Raw genomic sequence first — 23,135 nt, forward strand, 5'->3', positions numbered from 1 at the left:
TATATATAAGCTAGTGTTGTTCGACTGGACACACTCTCTCAGACTTATACACTAATTTAAAAACTCCTATCCCTACTTTCCGCACGTCAAACGTCGTATATGTCATTGATTGTAATGATTGTTCAATGCTAAAATTTAAATAATTAAAAGACAATAATTATAGTTGTGAGAATGTGTAGATATATCAGTATTACTTAAAAATAAAAAATACAATATGACATGATTGAAAATCTCACAAATGTATTCTCTACAGAAAGTAAGAATGCGAAAATAACTTTTATCTCATTTCATTGAAGAAAACAACTCCAAATTTGACAATGAAAAAGTTAATTATTAAAAGAGTAATGCATTTTTTTGGATGGTGATGGTTTACACTACACATGAAATTATATCTCGAGCTATCATTGTAACGGATGGCAAAGTTAAGATGGAAATTGATAATCGGATAATAGATTTTGGATGCTACTTTGTATGGCACAGATCTTAACCCCATGCTTTTTCAAATGCATTAAAATATATTGAATAGAAGCACAAGACCTGAAAGCATAGAAGCAGAAATTTTGAAAGAAAAATTCATAAAAGTGAATAAAAAATGATTAGTGTTAATAAAACTGTAATGAAAATAATAAACAGAGGAGCAAAAGGAAATCATTGATTTGTTGTGCTCTCATATACGATGGACCTGTTTTCGGCCAAACTACTATTAATTATCATTATATTGAATTTGAAATATTGGGAACAGTAACAAATAATAAAACTTTAACATTGATGAAATTTGTGCACGCTATACAAAAAAGGCAGATAAACTATTTTAAATACATTTAGATAATTCTTTTCTGTGATTTTTGTTATTAATTATATTTCATGTTAAATTTGTTCAATTATTAGTTACATATAATTAATATTATCACTAACTTAATTTCAAAAATAATTCATCAAAATTATTGTAACATAAATAGTAACAATATTGTAATTTTTGTAAAATTATGATTTTGAATTGGAATATATTAATACATATAACCTTATTATTTTATAATGTCTATTTATTTGTGGTATTACAAAGCGTAGAGTATTATAATTATTAATATTAAACATTCTTAAATAAGCAAATGGTTATTGCATCCTACAACGTCGTCTTCTCATAATACCACACCCGTCCGGGTGGTTTCATAATAACACACCCACCAGTGTGTTAGTCAAAACACACTCGACCGGTGTGTTAGTCAAAACACACCCGACCGGTGTGTTAGTCAAAACACGCCAAAAAGTAGATCAAAAGTGACTACATACAAATATCACCCCTTTTCGTGTTATTGTACGCGACATACGTTTGCAGTGAGATGGTACAATTTTCAAGAAGTATATATATAAAGTAAATACTATTTAAATTGTAATATTTATTTATACTGTGGTATTTAATGAAGATATTCAAATGAACAAACATTTATTCATTCAGGGGTCGCCAATGTATCTAGAAATAAACAATGGTATCAAAATTACTGGAGATTTACTAGTAGATTTACTCACCTCACAACGAGAGCTAAATAGCCATATTCTCTAATCTGTATAATTGGTCGAGAGATTCAGGAGAGATCATCAAATTTCAAAATTTTCATTTCACATTTTGAATCAGACACAATTTCTGTTAGAATAGTCGTTACCATAAAATTATGCAGAATTAGAACAAAACCATTTCTCACTCTTTGTATATAAATTAAATATTTGTGGTAATAAATGAATTAAATTATAATTTATAATTAATTAATTTGAAACTAATTGAAAATTCGTAATTCATTTTTTTTTTACTAACAATCTAAAACAATTTCTCACTTTGTATATAAATTAAATATTTATGTTTCTTGAATATAAATTACTGAAAAAAATGTAAATTGAAGAAAATTAGTAATTTGAAACTAATTGAAGGTTATAATTTGAAATTCGTATCGTTGCAGCTCGTCAATGAGAAATTTTTACAAGTCAAGTTTTTTCTACTAATACAATAATCTTAACAAAATTTTTCACTCTTTGTAAATAAATCAAATATTCGTGTTTCTTGAATATAGTACTTACTGAAAAAAAAATGAAGTAAATTAATGATTTTAAACTAAATTAAATTATTAATTGAAAATCCGTATTGTTTCTCCTCGTCAATGAGAAATTTTACAAGCCAAGTTTTTTTTTTTACTAACACAATAATCTGAAACAATTATTCTCACTCTGTATATAAATTAAATATTCATGTTTCTTGAATAGTAATTACTGGAAAAAAATGTAAGTTGAAGTAAATTAATTCGAAACTAATTGAAGTCAATAATTAAAATTTTATATCATTTTCATCGTCAATGAAAAATTTTACAAGCCAAGTTTTTTTTTTTTACTAACAATCTGAAACAATTTCTCATTCTAAATATAAATTAAATATTTATGTTTCTTGAATATAGTAATTACTGAAAAAAAGCAGAAAAAAGATTATAAAGAGTACCGAAAAAAACAATTGTAATAGATTTTGATCCTAAAATTTTAGGATTCGGACAGTGCTAATGCACAAAAAATAATCCTGTCCTGTGGATTTAATTGTTTTTTAAACGTGATTATTAATAATTTTATCATAACTAGGATAGCATCAATCATTATTGTACATTAATAAATGAGTTCATTGTTCTATTAATGTTTAAAAAGTTATTGTGAATTTCTATTCATACACAAGAAAGCAAAAAATTTATAAGACGAAACATGTTATTTTCCTTTCAATTGAGGAAAAATTCCTGGTACTTAAATACTTTCAATATATTACCAGTAAAATATAGAAAGCAATCTTCATGATCAGCAATTGTTTAAAATGTTCACCTTATGACAATTTCTCAAAAATTAAGAAATTGAATTAAAATGTTATAATCATAATTTTACCTCATGTAAAATTAACCACTCAACATATTAATTTTTTGGAGAAAAATATATTATGTTGAGTGGTTAACTTAATCGGCATTGATGTATATTTCATCAGTTTATGATACCAAAAATAAAGAAAGTAATCTTCATGATCAGTAATTGTTTTAAATGTTCACTTTATGACAATTTATTAAAAATCAAGAAATTGAATTAAAATGTTATAATCATAATTTTACCTCATGTAGAATTCAACCACTCAACATACTAAGTTTTTGGAGAAAAAGATATATTATGCTGAGTGGTTAACTCGATTGGCATATGTTTCCATTGATGTATATTTCATCAGTCTATGATACCAAAAAACAGAAAGTAATCTTGATCAGCAATTGTTTGAAATTGAAATCCCAATATGCAATTTTATACGTACTATGTTTAGTATGCATACATATTTTGTATGATCGATCCCTCATATCAGACACTTCTATCTGATAGAAAAATGATCTAAGAAAAACAATCCCAAATTGTAATCTAGGGAGTAGTAATAATATACCCTATTTTCAATTTTTACTATTGGCTTGGTTTTCAATGATATGCATTAAATTGATGAATTAAATAATCGTGTGTAAATATAAATGGTCAAAATCTAATTTGAATGAACTAGAAATGAAATATGATAAACACCACTGTTTGATGTAGATGCAGAAACACCCCTTTTCACAAAGTTATCATTGATCCCTTTTGTAGTTTCTGTTGTAAATATAGTTATAGTACAAATAAATGAATAAATAAATAGCTATAACAAAAATTTATAAATTGCTCTAGTACAACAACTAGATGTTAAAAATGCTCGGAATACGACGATGACTAAAATAATACTGTTGAAAGTGCTTCAATTTCTGAAATCGAAATTACTATATTGTATTGATAAATACCTTTTTTCACCAAGTTACCATACAACTCGTTTGTAGTTTGTTTGTTGTAAATATAGTTATAGCACAAATAAATAACTATAACAAATTTATAAATTGCTTTAGTACAACTAAATGTTGTAAATGCTCGGAATATAACGACTAAAAGAATATACTGAAATTTTTTAAATCGAAGTTACTATATACCGTATAGATAAGTGATAAATAGTTTCCGGATTAAATAATTGTCAAGTGATTTTAATACCTCTAGTTTTTTTTTTACAAGAAAGATCCAGAAAATAATCTTAAATAATCGAAAACAAGGTATTTCATTTGTACAAATGTATGATTTGAAAACCAAATTTGAATTTATATTCAATTAAGTGATTGAATATATGAAATATGTAAAACCATAAAAATTCGGAATTTTCCAAAATTAATTACTTCGAGCATCGAAATTCGACTCCCACAACGCGACTAAACAAAACTCAATAAATAAAATGTGAAATAAATAATACATAATGCAGATGCAATAAAATAAGTTTATAAAGATAAACGTAAATATATATGAAACACATGTTGTTTTAAACAACACACATTCACAATTGAGAACGAATGAATCATTTCGATTGAGATTGCATCCAGGGCATCACACAAACTACTATTTAATATTTTAATTATTATGCTCTCTGTATCTACTATTAGTGCATCATTTTACAAGTGCATTATATTTTTTAGTAAAACCTTCATAATAGTAATATAGCTTGGAAAACATAAATGTTACTTTATTTTTATATACACGGTGAATTTGTTGGAAAAATGGACTATATAATAAAAATATATTTCTTCAAGCCGATCCCCGACCATCAAAAGCCTGAGATCGGCTCTGATCGAAGGTTGGTTTGAATTAAAAAATATATTTCTATTATATAGTCTAAGAGAAAAATACTCTCATAACTCCTGTGTATGGCCTTTGGCAAACTGGGCATGCTTTTACTGACAGCGAACACTTTATACAGGACACGACATGGCCACAAGGAACAAAAACAGCATTCTTTTCTTCCATATAACAAATCTTACACAATTTGTCCTCCGACACTGGAGTTGTGGATGCCATGGTATCGTTCTTTTCCACGACAGGCTCAGGAGTGACACTGTCTGCTTTGGGTTCGGCAACACTCACAATGCTTGGGGTTGTTTCCAAGGCTTGGGCTTCGTTTGCGGTTAGTATGGCAGTCATTGTGGCTGCAACTTTGCTGATGAACTCTTTGCCCTTGATGAGTTGCACGTATACACATGTTGGGAACCATCGTGCGTGCTGTTCCCAAGGAGCATCCTCGGGTTCCCAGTCTTTTAAACCACCACCACAGTGGAAACAGAGGGTACGGTCTTCGTGGCCTGTGTAGAAGAAGCCTGCTTCACTTAGTTCACCTGGACGTTGCTTTAAACTGCTCGGCCATTGGGAGTAAGATCTTAAGCGTGCTGCTTCAGTGGCGTACTGAGGGTATTCAGGACCCTTGGTGACAGGTAGGCCTAGGTTTTGGTTTTCTGGAACGGCATTGGGACGTATGGTTAAAGGCCCGCATACGTCGTAGCTCGGTCCGGGTCTTGGGGACGTGCTCGGAGGGTCTATTGGCACGTTTCCTACAGGCCTGTTGCGTAGGAATGGACAATTAGGAGCCCAACGTTGATGGTCGATGGAGGGGTCGTCACCTTGTTCCCATCTGTCAATTTCAACTTTGCAGAACTCGCATCTGACCCTGTCGTCGACTTTCATGTAGTAAAAACCCAATTTGACTAGCACGGAGGGGCTTATGAAGCTCACTGGCCATCTTTCGAATGTTTTCAGTCGGTCCGCTTCGATTTTCATGTCAAGATTTTCATCGTCGCCATTGTCGGGGACATCAATGTCCGCGGATTGACTCCTTTCATCGACAGTTTTTGTAACTGTTTCAGACTTTAGATTGATTATATCGTATACTTCGGGTCTTGTATCGATTGTTGTATTGTTTGGAGGCATTTGTAATGCGTTTAGAGACTGTTTTGATGCACTTTTATTGTTAAAAACATCGAACACTGCGCGTGACGCAATAACTTTGTTACACTTTAGCCTTGTTTATTTATATTATAATGGGCTTTGCTCATAGACCTTATACAATACATGGACTGCTAGTTGAGCGCATAAAAAGTGTCAAAAGATGTTCTATGGTATGAGAGCATACGAGGGTAATTTTGCGGCCGAGATATGTCAAATACGAACACGAGCTTTACCGAGATTAGTCGAATGCACTCGATCGCTTAAATTTTACAGTTACTTGGGTTCACGAGATGTTTGATCGCTCGGGTTTTTAAACTAAAAGAGGTTAAAAATATACCTGTTGTAAAATTGTTAAAAGTAAAATGTCTTCTAAAATGTGTTTGGTCTGTGGTAAAGTTCCTGATTGCAGTAAAACCTGTTCTGAATGCTTCGCAAGTATTCCGGGAAATTCGACATTCATATATAAAAAATCGAGGATATCTTTCATATCCTTCCAATGCAATGTTTAAATTATGTTTATATATAGAAACCCTAATCCGAAATTCTTTAAATTTAATGTACAAAAGTTCATATGAAAGCACGATTCTCCGAAAGTTGAATGACTTGGGACTTGCACATTTTTTTAGATCAAGCCGTTTCCAGCAATTTGTCCAGCACTATCATGACCTTATCAACTTTGTCGCAAAAATGTATTTAACAATTAGAATGCACCATGAAGAACATAAAAAAAGCAAAGTTGATAAATATGTACGCCACTTTCACACAAAAATTGTGCTTTTTAAACACCAATAATAAATATATCACATTTAAACAAATATTTCATTATTGCTTTTTAATTTCCCATAATAGCTCTAGCCAACTGTTCTTATTTTCAGTGAATTTTATAATACGTAAAATATTTTTTTAATTTTTTTTTATTTTTCTTAAACACTTTGTATAACTAAAATAAATAAATAAATATATAAATAATTCATTACATTCATTAGTTTAACATAAATTGTATATTATATAATATTTTCCCAACAATTTCGAACACACGGACTTTCATTTGACGTTCAAGTGATCGAGTTTGACATATCTCGGCCGCAAAATTACCCTCGTTTGCCCTCATACCATAGAACATCTTTTGACACTTTTTTACTTGAGAAATGTATGGGGATTAGCAGTCCATGAAATTGTATAAGGTCTATGTACGATAGCGATACGGTGGAGGGTTGTTTTACGGTAGAACGAGGGATGAATCTACCCGTTCCGCCGACACCGCTCTGTTGCTCGTCGGAAAAAAATTAACGGAAACATTCTGCCACACCACACCCCTCAGCTCACTCTCTCACCTTTAAATGTGATATTGGAGTGAAAAAGGACTCTACTGACGAACAAATTTAATGCAGAATGTTCCAATAAAAGTGCAAGAAATGGAGAAGTTATTTAAAAAAAAAGACTCTACTGACGAGCAAATTAAATTGCTATTAGAGGTAAAAAGGGACTCTACCGACGAGCAAATTCATTTTAGAAAATTATAATATTAAAAAGGGACTCTACTGACGAGCAAACATATTTTTTCGTCAATCTAGAATATTAAAAAAGGACTCTACTGACAAGCAACTTAGAAAATTTTAATACTAAAAAGGGACTCTACTGATGATATGATGACTATGATTTTGAAATAATAACGAAATTATTATCATGTTGTTATTCTTCACAAAAAGAACTCTACTGACAAGCAAAGTAAATACAGATTTTAATTTGCTATAAGGATAATTTTATAAAAGGGACTCTACTGACGAGCAATTTCGGAAATTTTTTGGAATTAAAACTACCGACAAACAATTTTTTACATTTTTTTTTTTAAAAAAAGGGACTCTACTGACGAGCAAATAAACACAAAGGGACTCTACTGAAGAGCAAATCAAAAATTATAATATTAAAAAGGGAGTCTACTAGCAAGCAAATCAAAAAGAAAAGTAAAACATAAAATGAAAATCTACTAAATATCAAAGTATGATATAAAAACGGACTCTACTTATTAAATATCGAATTGTTTGATAAAAGTGAAAAAAATATAAAAACTGTTATTTTTACAAGAAAAGGACTCTACTGACGAGCAAAATAAATTATCATTTGGAACAAATTAATTTTTTGAATATGTAAAATCAGTTTGCTCGTCAGTAGAGTCCTTTTGTTATAACATGCCTTTAATAGTTTCTTTTCTTAAAATTTATAATCGGTTTGCTCGTCAGTAGAGTTCATTTCTCTATTGTGACGTCATAGTATTATTTTATTTGGAATCTAGATTTAGTTTGCCCAACAGTATAGTTTTTAGGGGACTCTACTGACAGCCCAATTAATTTTAATTTTGAATAAAAATTTTGTAAAAATTATTTAAAACAAAAGGACGGTACTGAAGTGCAAATTTAGCTCGTCAGTAGAGTCCTTTTTATCATTAATATTTATTTGCTTGAAATAAGATAAATAATTCTGTGAATCGTGCATTTGCTCGTCAGTAGAGTCGCCTTTTTTCTTGACATTTTCATTTGCTCGTCAGAAGCAAATACTTTTAATACTAATATTTATATTTGTTCGTCCGTAGAGTTCCTTTTTATCAACTTGACAGTAGAGTTCCTTTTTATACATACTAGTACTAAACTATATACATATGAATAATTGTTCTTTTTATACCGATTTGTTCGTCAGTAGAGTCCTTTTTTTAATATTTTTGCTTGTTAGTAGATTTCCTTATTAACTTAAAATTTCTATTTACCTGTCAGTAGAATCACTTCTTCTTTTCAATCATTTTCTAAAGCTCAAGTTGAAATTCCCCGTCAAACAAAAACATAAAATCCAGTTTAATTTGCTCGTCAGTAGAGTTCATTTTTATAAATTTGTGAAAATTATTAAAAAAAATCGAAAAAGAAACCTTCTAGGCACAGTCTAAGTGACAACTTGGTACAAATATATTTGTAAGTGCGTTTAGAATGTGACTTCACTTTTTTTTTCTAATTTTGTGAAAATTTAGTAAAAATGTAATGTAATTTTGGGTTAAAAAAATTCGAAAAAATACCCAAGTTAAGCACAGTCTAAGTGACAACATGGTACAAATATATTTACAACGACGTTTAGATTGTGACTTTACTGGAGCACTTTTCCAATTTGGTATAAAATTAGTAGAAATGTAATTTTGGGTTAAAAAATTCAAAAAATTACCCTGACTAAGCACAGTCTCACTGACAACCTCAAACAAATATATTAGCAAGGGCGTTTAGAATGTGACTTTACTGGAGCACTTTTCCAATTTAGGGGTAGATACATTCAAATTGAAATTTTCTTTTCTTATTTATAATTTGCTCGTCAGTAGAATCCCTTTTACATTGACATTTTATTTAATATTTTAGAACATTTTAATATGGAAACGGATATAATATGGAAAAAGGACTGTACTGCCGATTAGAGTTAATTGGAAAATTATGATATGAAAAGGGACTCTACTAACGAGCAAATTTATTATCGATTATTGAGATAAAAAGGGACTCTACTGACGAGTAAATTAATTTTAGAAAATTATAATATTAAAAAAGGAGTCTACTGACGAGCAAATTGATTTTAGAAGATTGTAATATTGAAAAGGGACTCTACTGACGAGCAAATTAATTTTAGAAAATTATAATATTAAAAAAGGACTCTACTGACGAACAAACTAATTTTAGAAAATTATAATATTAAAAAAGGAGTCTACTGACGAGCAAATTGATTTTAGAAGATTGTAATATTGAAAAGGGACTCTACTGACGAGCAAATTAATTTTAGAAAATTATAATATTAAAAAAGGACTCTACTGACGAACAAACTAATTTTAGAAAATTATAATATTAAAAAAGGACTCTACTGACTTCTCTCTTCTTTTACATTAACATTTTATTTAATATTCTATTAGATTTAATTTTCTCGTCAGTAAAGTTCTAATCAGTATCTTAAATTATCAGTTTGCTTATCAGTAGAGTTCTATTTTCATTTTCTACGTTGTTATTGAATTTGCTTGTCAGTAGAGTCCTTTTTCATCTTCTAAACACTATTATTATTATAATTATTATATTCTTAACATTATTATCAATATTATTATTTTATTTGTGAATATCATTCAAAATAGGTTCAAATTGAAATTTTCTTTTCTTATATTTAATTTGCTCGTCAGTAGAGTCCCTTTTACGCTACATTTTATTTAATATTCTAATAGATCTAATTTTTTTGTCAGTAAAGTCATATTGCAAAATTATCAGTTTGCTTGTCAGTAGAGTTCTATTTTCATTTTCGTTGTTATATAATTTACTCGTCAATTGTCAGTAGGATTCTTTTTTACTCTGTTTTAGTTTGCACGTCAGTACAGTCCCTTTTTATTACAAAATTGGAAAAGTCTTCTACATTTTTTTAAATATTTTGTCAATAGTTTCGTTATCTTTTAAATATATTATTAATTCGCTCGTCAGTAGAATCCCTTTTCTTAAAAATATATTTTCTCGTCAGTAGAGTCCCTTTTTTATCAACATTTTGATTTGTTTGTTAGAAGACTCCTTTTTTGCTATTATTTTTTGGATACAATTTGTTCGTTCGTAGAGTTAAATTTGCTCGTCAGTAGAATCCTGTTTTCTTTTCAAAAAATTATAAAATCCAGTTTAATTTGCTCGTCATTAGAGTTCATTTTTATCAATATGTTGAATTTTTTTTTTCAAAATATGAAAAAAGAAGCCTTCTGGGCACAGTCCAAATGACAATCTGGTACAAATATATTTGTAAGGGCGTTTAGAATGAGATTTTATGGAGCACTTTTCCAATTTCGTGAAAATTATAGAAAAAACAAAAAAAACTTGCCTATCTAGGTACAGTCTAAGTTACAACCTAGTACAAATCTTTTCGCAAGGGTGTTTAGAATGTGACTTTACTGGAGCACTTCTCCAATTTTATATAAATTTAGTAGAAATGTAATTTTGGGTTCAAAAATGCAAAAATCACCCTAAGCACAGTCTGAGTGACGACCTGGTACAAATATATTCGCAAGCGCGTTTAGAATGTGACTTTACGGGAGCATTTTTCCAATTTAGGGGTAAGATAATGGAATTTTTTTTAGTTAATTTGTTCGTCAGTAGAGTCCCTTTTACGCTAACATTTTATTTAATATATTAATAGATTTAATTTTCTCGTCAGTAGAGTCATATTGCAAAATTATCAGTTTGCTCGTCAGTCGAGTCCTTTTTTATTTTCTTATCATTATTATTAAATATTCTGATAATTATTATCAATATTATTATTTTATTTGTTATCATCATTCAAAATTCATTTAAGGGTTGCTTTTACCCAACCCTGTTTATATTTCCCCTCTACGTTTTCATCGACCGGCGTCTACGCGCTGCCGTAGCAGCCGATTCAGTAGCCGACAGACTCGTAGTAGACGTAGACACACATTTCATATTATTTATTTGGAAAATAAATCATTTTGCTAAACTAAATAAAAAAGAGTAGTGCAAAGTGGTGGTAGTTTAGTAAATCATTCATTAGTGCGATAAAATATAGTGGTAAAGAATAAAAAAGATTGATATTGTCTATATGTGTGTTTATGTGGTTTTGTAGAAGTGTGTTGTATGGAGTTGGGTGTGTGTACGGAACCCTGTTGCTTTGTTTGCAAGGGTAGTAGGTTATTTGTATAGAGCTCGTCGAGACCTTTCATTTGATACCCCACATGCCTATATTTGAAGTAAAATGTGTAAACTTATGTTGGACCGCGAGTTCTGCAACCCAATGGTCTACTTTTGTTACATCTCTTGTAACTTATGAACGGTTTGTCCGATTTGAATGCAACATTCGACAAATTTGTGTTAAATTACTCGTTTTTTAATGTGTTTAATAAGGTAACACCCTGCAGCAAGTTTTTGTACTTTAAATTTGCAAAAATAAGACGTTAGAAATTGAATAAACAATTTGTGCAGAACTCTATTGGTTATTTGAGTTTATTTTAATGATATTTGTATAGTGCTCGTCGAGACCTTTCATTTGATACCCCATATGTCTATATTTGAACGAAAACTTTCTGACTTGTGTCTATCTTTGGGTTCTGCAACCCATTGGTCGACTGTTTATTAAATATCTTGTAACTTTTGAACCGTTGGTCGAAAATAGATGAAGTATTCTGCAAATTTGTTCTTAAATTATCTATAATATTGTCTTGCATACTATGACTCTACGATGACTTGATACATTAAAATTGCAAAAGTTAGTTATTATAAATGAAATAAATTATGTGTACAGAACCCTGTTAGTTTATTGAGTTTGTATGTATGTTACTTGTAAAGTGCTCGTCGAGACCTTTCATTTGATACCCCACATGCCTATATTTGAAGTAAAACTTTTTGACTTATGTCTGCCTTCGGGTTCTGCAACCCATTGGTCGACTCTTTATTGTATCGCTTGTAACTTTTGAACGGTTTGTCCAAAATGGATGAAATATTCAGCAAATTTGTTCTAAATTAAATTATCTATAATATTGTTTCGCATACTATACTCTACGATGACTTGATACATTAAAATTGCAAAAGTTAGTTATTAGAAATGAAATAAATTATGTGTACAGAACCCTGTTAGTTTATTGAGTTTGTAAATATGTTACTTGTAAAGTGCTCGTCGAGACCTTTCATTTGATACCCCACATGCCTATATTTGAAGTAAAACTTTCTGACCTAAGTTTGTCTTCGGGTTCTGCAACCCATAGGTTGACTGTTTATTATATCTCTTGTAACTTTTGAACGGTTTGTCCAAAATGGATGAAATATTCAGCAAATTTGTTCTAAATTAAATTATCTATAATATTGTTTCGCATACTATGACTCTACGATGACTTGATACATTAAAATTTCAAAAGTTAGTTATTAGAAATGAAATAAATTATGTGTACAGAACCCTGTTAGTTTATTGAGTTTGTAAATATGTTACTTGTAAAGTGCTCGTCGAGACCTTTCATTTGATACCCCACATGCCTATATTTGAAGTAAAACTTTCTGACCTAAGTTTGTCTTCGGGTTCTGCAACCCATAGGTTGACTTTTTATTATATCTCTTGTAACTTTTAAATGGTTTGACCGAAGTAAATGCTAGATTTTATTGTGAAAAACATTGTCTAGTATAGTAACACTAAACAGTAACTTAGAATGCTTTAAACGGCAAAAAATGATATTTGGAATTAGTTAAATTATGTGTATAGAAGCTTATAGGTTTTTTTTAAGGTTTGTTATTAGTACATTTGGATAAAGCTTGTCGAGACTTTTCATTTGATACCCCATATGCCTATATTTGAAGTGAAACTCTTTAACTTATATTTAACTCCCAATTCTGCAACCCATTGGTCTACCTTTTATTAAATCACTCGTAACTTTTGAACCGTTGGCATATGATATTCGGCAAATTTGTTTTAAATTTTAATATCTATAAAATGGTCTAGTACAGTGAAACTCTACAGCAACTTGATATACTTTAAACTAACAAAAATAGACATCAGAACCTGAGTGAATGTCATGTACGGAACCTTTCAGGCTTGTAACGAGTATGTTACTATGATATTTAGATTGTACTCGTCGAGACCTTTCATTTGATACCCAACATGCCCATGTTTGAAGTAAAACTTCTTAACGCGCATTTGACCCGCTGTACTATTTGTAGTACAGCAACTCGTTTGTGTGCATTTATTTATTAAATCTCTTGTAACTTTTGAACGGTTTGCCCAAACTGAACGCAAAATTCGGCAAATTTGTTCAAAATTAAATAATCTACAATATTGTTTTGTACCACAAAGCTCTACAGCAACTCGGTATACTCTAAAATGCATTTGAAAGTGTACAACTTTGCTTCCGCCATTATTTTGGAGGACTCGCCTTATCAAATCCGGCGGAAGCAAAGTTGTATATTTAATATTGATATTGTTTTGTTTCGTCGCTTGTAACTTCTAAACCATTCGATTGATATGAATGATGTCTTCGGGAAATTAGTTCAAAATTAAATTATCTAAAATATTGTCTTTTACCCCAATGCTCTACAGCAACTCGGTATACTTTAAAATTGCAATAAATCAACCCTTGATATGTTTTTAATGTTTGTTTTGATTTAAACACATATTTTATTCCCTTATAAAATTATTTAGCATCCCTTATCGACCCACTTTACTCACGGTGGGTTGCAGTAATCTATTTTTAATGACGTCATATGGGTTGGGTTACTTTGGGGTTGGTAATTCGGGTATAGAAAGGTCATGGACCTTTGATTAAACCTCAACCCTTAAATTGAAGACTATTGGGCCGATTCTCGGTTTCAATTTTACGACAAGTTCACACTTATGTCGTTTAAAATGTCATTATAAGTGTAACAGTTATTCTCGGCGGTATGTGTTTTATCATATGATTAATGACATTAATGTTACGCTGACCCTCTGAAAATAAACGTAGTCAGAAACTCGCACTTATCGCTATAACATTGACGAGAAGTTGTACTATGAACAGATTTGACATTTGCTATTTTGACATTTATGCGTTTAACATGCTTCTTTGAGGTTATTGTTAATGTAAGCAAAGTGATATTATTAGGTTTGGTTTAGATTTTATTGTGAATTTCAAATTGTTAATATGGCGTTTTTTGGAATAATTTGGGCAGCAGATAGTAGGAGAAGAAGGTATGTTTGAATTTTAATATAATTCATACTGTTATTGTAATGAATGTATTACTCAAAAGTATTAAAATTATTAAATGCCACAACATTTTAGATACAGGCAAAGATACGCCCTTAGGTATCTCAGAGATGCAGATAAAATATGGGAAGTGAGTGATGAAATTTTTATAAAAAAATTTCGATTAACGAAAAATGTTATGAAAGATTTAATAGAACTGTTGGAACCACATGCGGAGACTCATACAGCATCATGGAGTATCCCTTTTTATTTGCAGGTATTGGAAATTAAAATGAATTAATTTTTTTGAAATACTAATAACTGAAATTTCATTATAGGTACTTGCAGCGCTTCATTTTTTTGGTCATGGCTCATATCAGACTGATGTAGGCAATTGCCATTTAAATTCTATGAGCCAGCCTTCAGTCAGTCGCTGCATTAAAACAGTGACTGATTTAATTATAAAGCATGCTACACCAAAGTATGTGAATTTTCCTAAAACCTTATCAGAAAGAGATGAAAATAAAAAGAGGTATATGTTACACCACTTCGTGTACATTGAACATGGTCTGTAATATGTTGCTATTTAACAGATTTTATACGAAGTTTGGCATGCCTGGCATTATTGGGTGCATAGACTGCACACACATAAGTATAGTGGCTCCCAAAAAAGATCACCCCGTGGCACCAGCTGCTATTTATATGAATAGGAAGGGCTATTACTCAATTAATATTGAAGTAGTAAGTATTATTTTATTTTGCTTAAGAATTTTGAAGACTAACATGATAATAAATAATATTAGATATGTGATGCCGATGAACGGATATTGTTTGCGAGCAGCAGATATCCTGGCTCCACTCATGATGCAGCCATTTGGAAGGTTTCGACAGTCAGAGCCCTGCTAAATCATAATGCTGATGATGGGACATATTTATTGGGCAATTCAAGAATATATTTAATATCGCAAATCAAATAAGGAAAAAAATATATATTAGTTGTACATTTGCAGGAGATTCAGGTTACCCTTTGGAACATTGCCTACTCACACCATATAGGACGCCAGTAGGCTCTACCCAGGAGAAATACAATAAGTTCCACAAAAAGACTCGCAATGTAATAGAGAGAACATTTGGTGTTGTTAAAAGTCGTTTTCGATGTTTGCATCGTCACAGGACACTGCATTATACACCTGATGTGGCAGGAAAAATTGTGTATGCAGTATTTACTCTGCATAATATATGCAGAGTAAATAATATTCCTCTGGATGAAGAACTGACGGAATATAGTGATGATTTTGGAAACGGTTAGATACCAAATAATTGTATTTCAAATGTGTAGTTAAAATTAATTGATTTAAATATTTCAGAAGTATACAATGAGGCAGATAATATGGCATATAACATCAGAAATTCTTATGCCAGAAGATATTTTTAATACCATAACATTCACTTAAAAAAAAAGATTGTATTTTTATAGCTACATAAATGTAATTATTTTAAATAAATAAATAAATATATATATATATATATATATATATATATATATTAATTGTTTAATATGAACAAAACAGCACTCAGATTTGTTTAACACAACTTTATTTTATGATTACAGACGTTTCGAGACCATGGTGTGTCTCATCTTCAGTGTAATTTCAAAAACAGTTACTTATATACTACACATTCTTTAATAATTTATTTAAATTTCATTTAATTTTTGATATACAAAAAACACCAACTATTCCTTGCAATGCTTGACACAGTACTAAAGAAACATATAACACTTACAGAAATATTCTAAACAAATTTGAAGTACTTATATAGATGGAGACAGAGAGGGTATCATTATAATGTAAACAGAAGGAGTGCTATCGCATACAAAATCGATAAAAATGAAAAAACAAATTAATTTATTGAAAAGAATAAGATAAATGAAAAAATTTATAAATTATTAATGATGTTTATATAAGTGTCATGTAAAATATTTGTGTCGGTTCTTAGATTTATGCTATTGTTAGTCCGAACTATTAACATTGATTCTGCTATGCTCCGTTTAAATAAGTCTTTCTCATGGAATAAAATTTGGGGATTGTCAAAATCAAACTTATGGTTGTTGATATTAGCATGATCCACAAGTGTACTTTTAAATTTTTTGTTATCTATTTTTTCACATTGTAATTCATGTTGCCTGAGTCTCTTTTCTAAGTTCTGGCAGGTCTGGCCAATATAAGAGCAATTGCAATCCAAACAATTTACTTTATAAACTATATCTTTCTTTTTTGTTAATGGAGTTTCATCTTTAATTTTGGAATATAAAAATTTTAATTGTTTTAATGGAGAAAAAGTAATACGAATATTGTGTTTTTTGAAAAGTCTTTTTGATAATTGGTTAAAATTATTGTCAAGATATGGAAAATTAATGAAAAAAGTTTTTTCAGGAACACTTGTTTTGCCAGGCTCTTCCGGTTTCTTATCAAAAGGTTCAAGTAATTTTGCGACTCTATTTTTAATAATTGGACAAATTAACTTATATGGAAAATTATTGCCAAGTAGGATCGTTTTAACTAATTTTATGTTTGTATCATAAAACAGGGGATCAGATAATAAAATAGCGTGATCTACAAGATTTAGAATGGTAGAAATTTTTATATTGAGAGGAACATGCGAATTAAAATTAATGTATCTCCCGGACCAACTATCTTTTCTGTACCAGTCTGTATAACATACACCGCCTCTATTAATGAGTTTTACGTCAAGAAAATGTATCGTCGAATCATTTTCAAGTTCCTGAGTGAATTGTAAAAAAGAATTGTACTCATTGAATTTGTTGAAAACATTATCTATATCTTTTTTATTAAGTAATATTAATGTGTCATCGACATATCTGAAATAGACCATAGGTTTGGAAGGTAAAGAATTTAAGACATGATTTTCCAAATCTTGTAATACTAAATCCGCCAAAACAGGACTTAATGGGCTGCCCATTGGACAACCTCTCTTCATCGTATAATATTTTTTATTAAAAGTGAAATATGATGCTTTTAAAAGTAATTCTATTCCTGAAATAAAAATTTCCATTGGTAAACAAGTGAATTCAACTATTTGTATCCATCTTTTCTTTATGGCTGTAATAATTAGATCATGCGGAAGATTATTAAATAAATTAATGACGTCAAGACTCATAAAGGAACAATCAGGAGGAACTTCTGTTTACATTATAATGATACCCTCTCTGTCTCCATCTATATAAGTACTTCAAATTTGTTTAGAATATTTCTGTAAGTGTTATATGTTTCTTTAGTACGGTGTCAAGCATTGCAAGGAATAGTTGGTGTTTTTTGTATACCAAAAATTAAATGAAATTTAAATAAATTATTAAAGAATGTGTAGTATATAAGTAACTGTTTTTGAAATTACACTGAAGATGAGACACACCATGGTCTCGAAACGTCTGTAATCATAAAATAAAGTTGTGTTAAACAAATCTGAGTGCTGTTTTGTTCATATTAAACAATTAATATTCGTTCCACTCATATCATAAAATTCTATATATATATATATATATATATATATATATATATATATATATATATATATAAAGGAATAAAAAACAAAATTTATTGGCTGTTAAATTTATTTTTTAATGTATTATTGAGAATTTTCAATTGATCAGCTATGCATTGCAGCGCCTCTGTCTGTTTCTCCATCATGTTAGTAAGAGACTCTGTTTGTCTTTTCAATACGTATTCCATTGAGTTTACGAGGTGATTTAATTCATCTTAAAATAATAAAATGCAGAATGTATCACATAGTAATATAAGTAATATTTAAAATAGAAGAAAAATTATACTTACTATTGCCAGAAGTTCTTCGTCTCTGCATTGGTGGTCTAGGGGCATCATCTAAAAATTCTGGAGGTGGCATTATATCTTCTACCTCAGGATCAACATTAACAGAATCAAGTTCAGCCTCGTTGCTGACAGATTTTTCGATAGGATACTATTAAAGAATTTAATATGTGTATATGTATATATACATATATATAATGAAATTACATTTAGTCCAATATCCATTTCCAGATCTGGATGGCCATCAATTGACCCTAGACCCCAAACACCTAAGGCCTTTTGTTCGACCTCTGTCAAGCAATTGGTTAATGCAGGCCCACCTCCTGTTGCTAAAGTATGAGCTTTTTGTTTCCTTGCTTTGGCTTTTGTCTGGTTTTTCTAACCCGCAAATATCTATATCAATTTAATAACATATGAATTATCATTTTCAAAAATAAAACATACTAGCAACAAAAACTTTTACCTTCATCCAGGATTCAGTAGGCCTATTAGGCCCATGACCACATGAGTTTAACAAATTGGTCAATTCCTCCCACTTTGCACTGAAATAATCCTTGTCGAACGAGGGGCTTAATTTATTAGCAACGAATTGTGGGTTGCTGATTAAAAAATCAACATATATTTTGTACTGCGCCGGATTAGTTTTTTTGGCTCTTTTCATTTGCGTATCACTGGCCATTTTGTATGTAAAATATATTTATCTAAAAAAATCGTGAACGCTTTTTGACTGGAAGTCCAGTACAAGTATATCCAAAATTGAAAAAACCGTTCGCGTCAGCACCGTAGAGATAGATTATTGCCGATTTCGAGAGTACAAACACAGAGAGCCAACATCAAAAAACCAAAATCTTTGTTCGCTCATGTTACGCCATAACACGATTCATTCTCATAAAATTGGTGCGCCGAGAATAACAAATCTTTAACATACACTTACGCGAGGCATGTTATGCTAACATGCAAGTGTGGTAACAGAGCGTAGCCATGTTAAGGCAGAATCGGTCTATATGTTTTGGTTTGAGATTTATTATTTTTTATTTGTATGTTAAGAAAAATTTGTTGGTTTTTCTCGCATTTTTGTTCTAGAAGTTATCAATTTTAGTATTTGTTGTCATAGTATATACATTGGAGAGTAACATACTCAAATTTGAGCATTCTAGTATCAATAGTACGTCCTGGAGAGCTCTCTAAAAATAACACTTTTAACTTCAATTGTTTTTCATATATTTACTGATGTTTTATTCAGGACTTTTCATAGAAAATTACTTTTTTCTTGAATTTTTGTTCTAAAAGTTATCAATTTTAGTATCTGTGGTCATAGTATATGCATTGAAGAACCACATACTCAAATTTTAGCACTGTAGCTACATTCTATATAATTTTAAAAATTACTCAAACATCAAATTAAATTCTTTGTTTTCTCACTAAACACAAATGTTTTAAAATTCGTTTGGTGACTCGGTAATAGTATGGGCTCTGGTGGATAATTTTGCAAGAAAACTTATCAATTTCAGTATTTGTCATAATAGTATATGCATTGAAAAGTAACATACTGAAATTATAACATTGTAGTACAAACGGTGCGTCCTGTAGAGCTCTTTAAAACCGACATTGACTTATATAATACAATTGTTTTGTTGACGACTTTTTGTAAAAATATTGATTTTTTTCTGGGTTTTTGTTCTAAAAGTTTCAAATTTTAGTATGTCATATCATAGTATATGCTCTCATAAATATCTTACTCAAATTTTAATCTCGTAATGCAAACCGTGCGGTCTGCAGAGCTTTCCAAAAATAACACTTTTTTAAATAATTCAATTATTTTTTTGAAGAATTCTTCTAAGTATATTGGTTTTTGTTGAGATTATGTTCTAAAAGTTATCAAATTTAGTATTTGTAGTCTTAGTATATGCATTGAAAAATAATATACTCAAATTACAATATTGTAGTACAAACGATGCGACCTGCAGAGCTCTCTAAAAATGACACTATCTGTCCCATATATGAACCATTAGTTAACATTTAAGTGCAATGGGCTTGAGTTTTACGGGTACTTTGTTCAGATTATTGTAAATTTTTTCAAAATTTTGTAAGAAAACTCTTCAATTTTAGTATTTATCAACATAGTATATACATTGAAGACCCACATACTCAAATTACACCATTCTAGCTACATGCTGTATAATTTTAAAAATTACTCAAACATCAAATTCAATTCTTGAGTTTTGCACTAAATACGATTGTAACAAAATTCGTTTGGTGACTCGAGAATAATATGGGCTCTAGTGGATAATTTTGCAAGACCACTTATCAATTTTAGTATTTGTTATCATAGTATATCCATTGAAGATCGACATACTCAAATTACAGCATTCTAGTACAAACCGTGTAATTATAAAAAATCCTAAACTTAAATATTGTCTTGATAGGTACTTTATGCAAGAAATCGTTAATATTTCAAAACTTTCCAAGAAAAGTCACTAATTTTAGCATTTGTCATCATAGTATATACACTGATCACCAACATACTCAAATTACAGCACTCTAGCTATATATTAAATAATTTTAAAAATTACTCAAACATCAAATTATATTCTTTGGTTTCTCTCTTATAACAAATGTATAAATGTTCATAGTGTGACAGCTGGTGTAAAATTTGCAAGGAAACTTATCCTTTAATATATGCATTGAAGAGTAACATACTCAAATTACAGCATTCTGCTACAAACTAATTACAAATAATGTAATTTAAAAAAAATATCAAAAAACATTTTACATATCCAAAACTGTTTTTAATACATATCTTGAAAAAAAAGAGTGAACTTATCTAAGAGTGTAGTTAATATCTAATTATCTAAAAAAAGTGAGTGATAATATCAAAAATATTAATAATATCAAAAATTTTGAAAATAGTTTAATGTGACTGTTTATAGTTTAAATTAAAAAAATAAAAATAAAAATGGAGGAAGCACCAAATCCAGATACTTCAACACTTCACTTAAAATAATAATTATTTTATCTTAAAATAAAAATTGTGTTATCTAAAGTTAATTATATTTTCAATGTTCTCCTAGATGGTCTGAAAGTGTTCTGAATGGTTTGAAAACGTTTCGCAATAAAGGATTTTGACAATTAAGTACAGAACCCTATCGGCATGTTGAAATTATATTTACGATATTTTGATAGAGCTCGTCGAGACCTTTCATTGGATACCCCACATGCCTATATTTGAAGTAAAACTTTCTGACTTAAGTCTGTCTTGGGGTTCTGCAACCCATTGGTCGGCGTTTCATTATATCTCTTGTAACTTTTGAACGGTTTGTTCGATTTGAGTGAAATTTTCGGTGAATTTATACTAATTTCAAATATCTATATTAATGTCAAACGTATTAATAACCATAGAGCATTTTGATATACTTTAAATTAAATTGGAAGTCGAATAAATGTCTTGTACGGAACTTTGTAGCTTTGTAGAGTTTTTGAATGAGATTTTTAGATAGTGCTCGTCGAGACCTTTTAGTTGATACCCTACACGCCTATATTTGAAGTAAAACTTTTAAACTTATATCTTAAACGAAGTTCTGCAACCCATTCGATTCGATTAGATAATAATGATTGGAGGAAGGGACTCTACTAACGGCAAAAATATTATTGAAAAAGATTTTAGAAGAAAGGACTCTACTGACGAGCAACATTATTAACAAAAAATTATGAATAGGGAAAGGTACTCTACTGACTAGCAAACTTTAGGCTTGATCTAGAAAATATAAAAAGGACTCTACTGACAAGCAAACTTAATTTTGATCTGCAATATAAAAAAGGAGCAGGTTGATCATAATTACAGTTTGCTCGCAAGTAGAGTCTCTTTTTTAACTTATTAATATATAAATATAAATATCTTGTACTTTTAGTATGATTTTTAGATTTTAGAACTTTGTAGCTTTGTAGAGTTTTTGAATGAGATTTTTAGATAGTGCTCGTCGAGACCTTTCATTTGATACCCTACACGCCTATATTTGAAGTAAAACTTTCTGACTTATATCTGTCCTCGTGCTATGCAACTCAATGGTCGGCTTCTGTTACATCTCTTGTAACTTTTGAACGGTTCGTTCGATTTGAATGAAATATTTGGTGAATTTGTAATAAATTAAAATATCTATAATATTGTCTAATGTATTAATAACCCTAGAGCAATTTGATAAACTTTAAATTGAATCGGAAGCCGAATAAATGTTTTGTACGGAACCTTGTAGCTTTGTACAGTTTTTGAATGAGATTTTTAGATAAATGATATATAGATGGAGCTCATCGAGACCTTTCATTTGATACCCCACATGCCTATATTTGAAGCAAACCTTTCAAACTTATATCTGTCTTCGGGTTCTGCAACCCAATGGTCGGCTTCTGTTACATCTCTTGTAACTTTTGAACGGTTTGCCCGATTTGAATGAAACATTCAAATATATTTGATGTCACAAAGTATTAATTGATTTTTTGGCAACCCATTGGTTTACCTTTTATTGTATCAAGTAGAGTGTCATTTTCTTTTCTTATAAATGTACGTTTATATATATATAGATATATATATATATATATATATATATACATATATATACACATACATATATATATATATATATATATATATATATACAGGGCCGGTCCTGCCTTGCATGCAATGCATGCAAAAAATGCGGGCGCAAGCCTTAGGGGGCGCCAAAACGAGATTCGGAAATAGAATTTATAACATATTATTCACATTT

At 30.1% G+C, this 23,135-nt stretch overlaps 2 protein-coding genes across 2 annotated transcripts; both read right to left on the reverse strand.

Annotated features, from left to right (window-relative positions):
* Nucleotides 1-4,731: 4,731 nt before the first annotated feature.
* Nucleotides 4,732-5,817, reverse strand: LOC113380888 (death-associated inhibitor of apoptosis 1-like). Its single transcript, XM_026619943.1, has one exon. The coding sequence runs from the start codon at nt 5,815-5,817 to the stop codon at nt 4,732-4,734; it is 1,086 nt and encodes a 361-aa protein (XP_026475728.1).
* Nucleotides 5,818-17,580: 11,763 nt separating this feature from the next.
* LOC113380887 lies at nt 17,581-19,054 on the reverse strand. Its single transcript, XM_026619942.1, has 5 exons — nt 18,839-19,054; nt 18,583-18,753; nt 18,382-18,526; nt 18,217-18,305; nt 17,581-17,586 (listed from the first exon to the last, which is right to left on the reverse strand). The coding sequence occupies exons 1-5, from the start codon at nt 19,052-19,054 to the stop codon at nt 17,581-17,583; spliced, it is 627 nt and encodes a 208-aa protein (XP_026475727.1).
* Between the last annotated feature and the right edge of the window lie 4,081 nt (nt 19,055-23,135).

This window comes from Ctenocephalides felis, unplaced genomic scaffold, assembly GCF_003426905.1.
Source record: "Ctenocephalides felis isolate EL2017-DRISC unplaced genomic scaffold, ASM342690v1 CF-g0.4_SCAFFOLD_02445, whole genome shotgun sequence".
NCBI lineage: Eukaryota > Metazoa > Arthropoda > Insecta > Siphonaptera > Pulicidae > Ctenocephalides > Ctenocephalides felis.

Coding starts and splice junctions, on each gene's coding strand:
- LOC113380888 (XM_026619943.1), bottom strand. CDS start 5,817: ATGCCTCCAAACAATACAACAATCGATACAAGACCCGAAGTATACGAT.
- LOC113380887 (XM_026619942.1), bottom strand. CDS start 19,054: ATGGCCAGTGATACGCAAATGAAAAGAGCCAAAAAAACTAATCCGGCG. Junction 18,527..18,582: donor AAATGGATATTGGACTAAAT/GTAATTTCATTA, acceptor ATTCTTTAATAG/TATCCTATCGAAAAATCTGT. Junction 18,306..18,381: donor ACGAAGAACTTCTGGCAATA/GTAAGTATAATT, acceptor TATTATTTTAAG/ATGAATTAAATCACCTCGTA.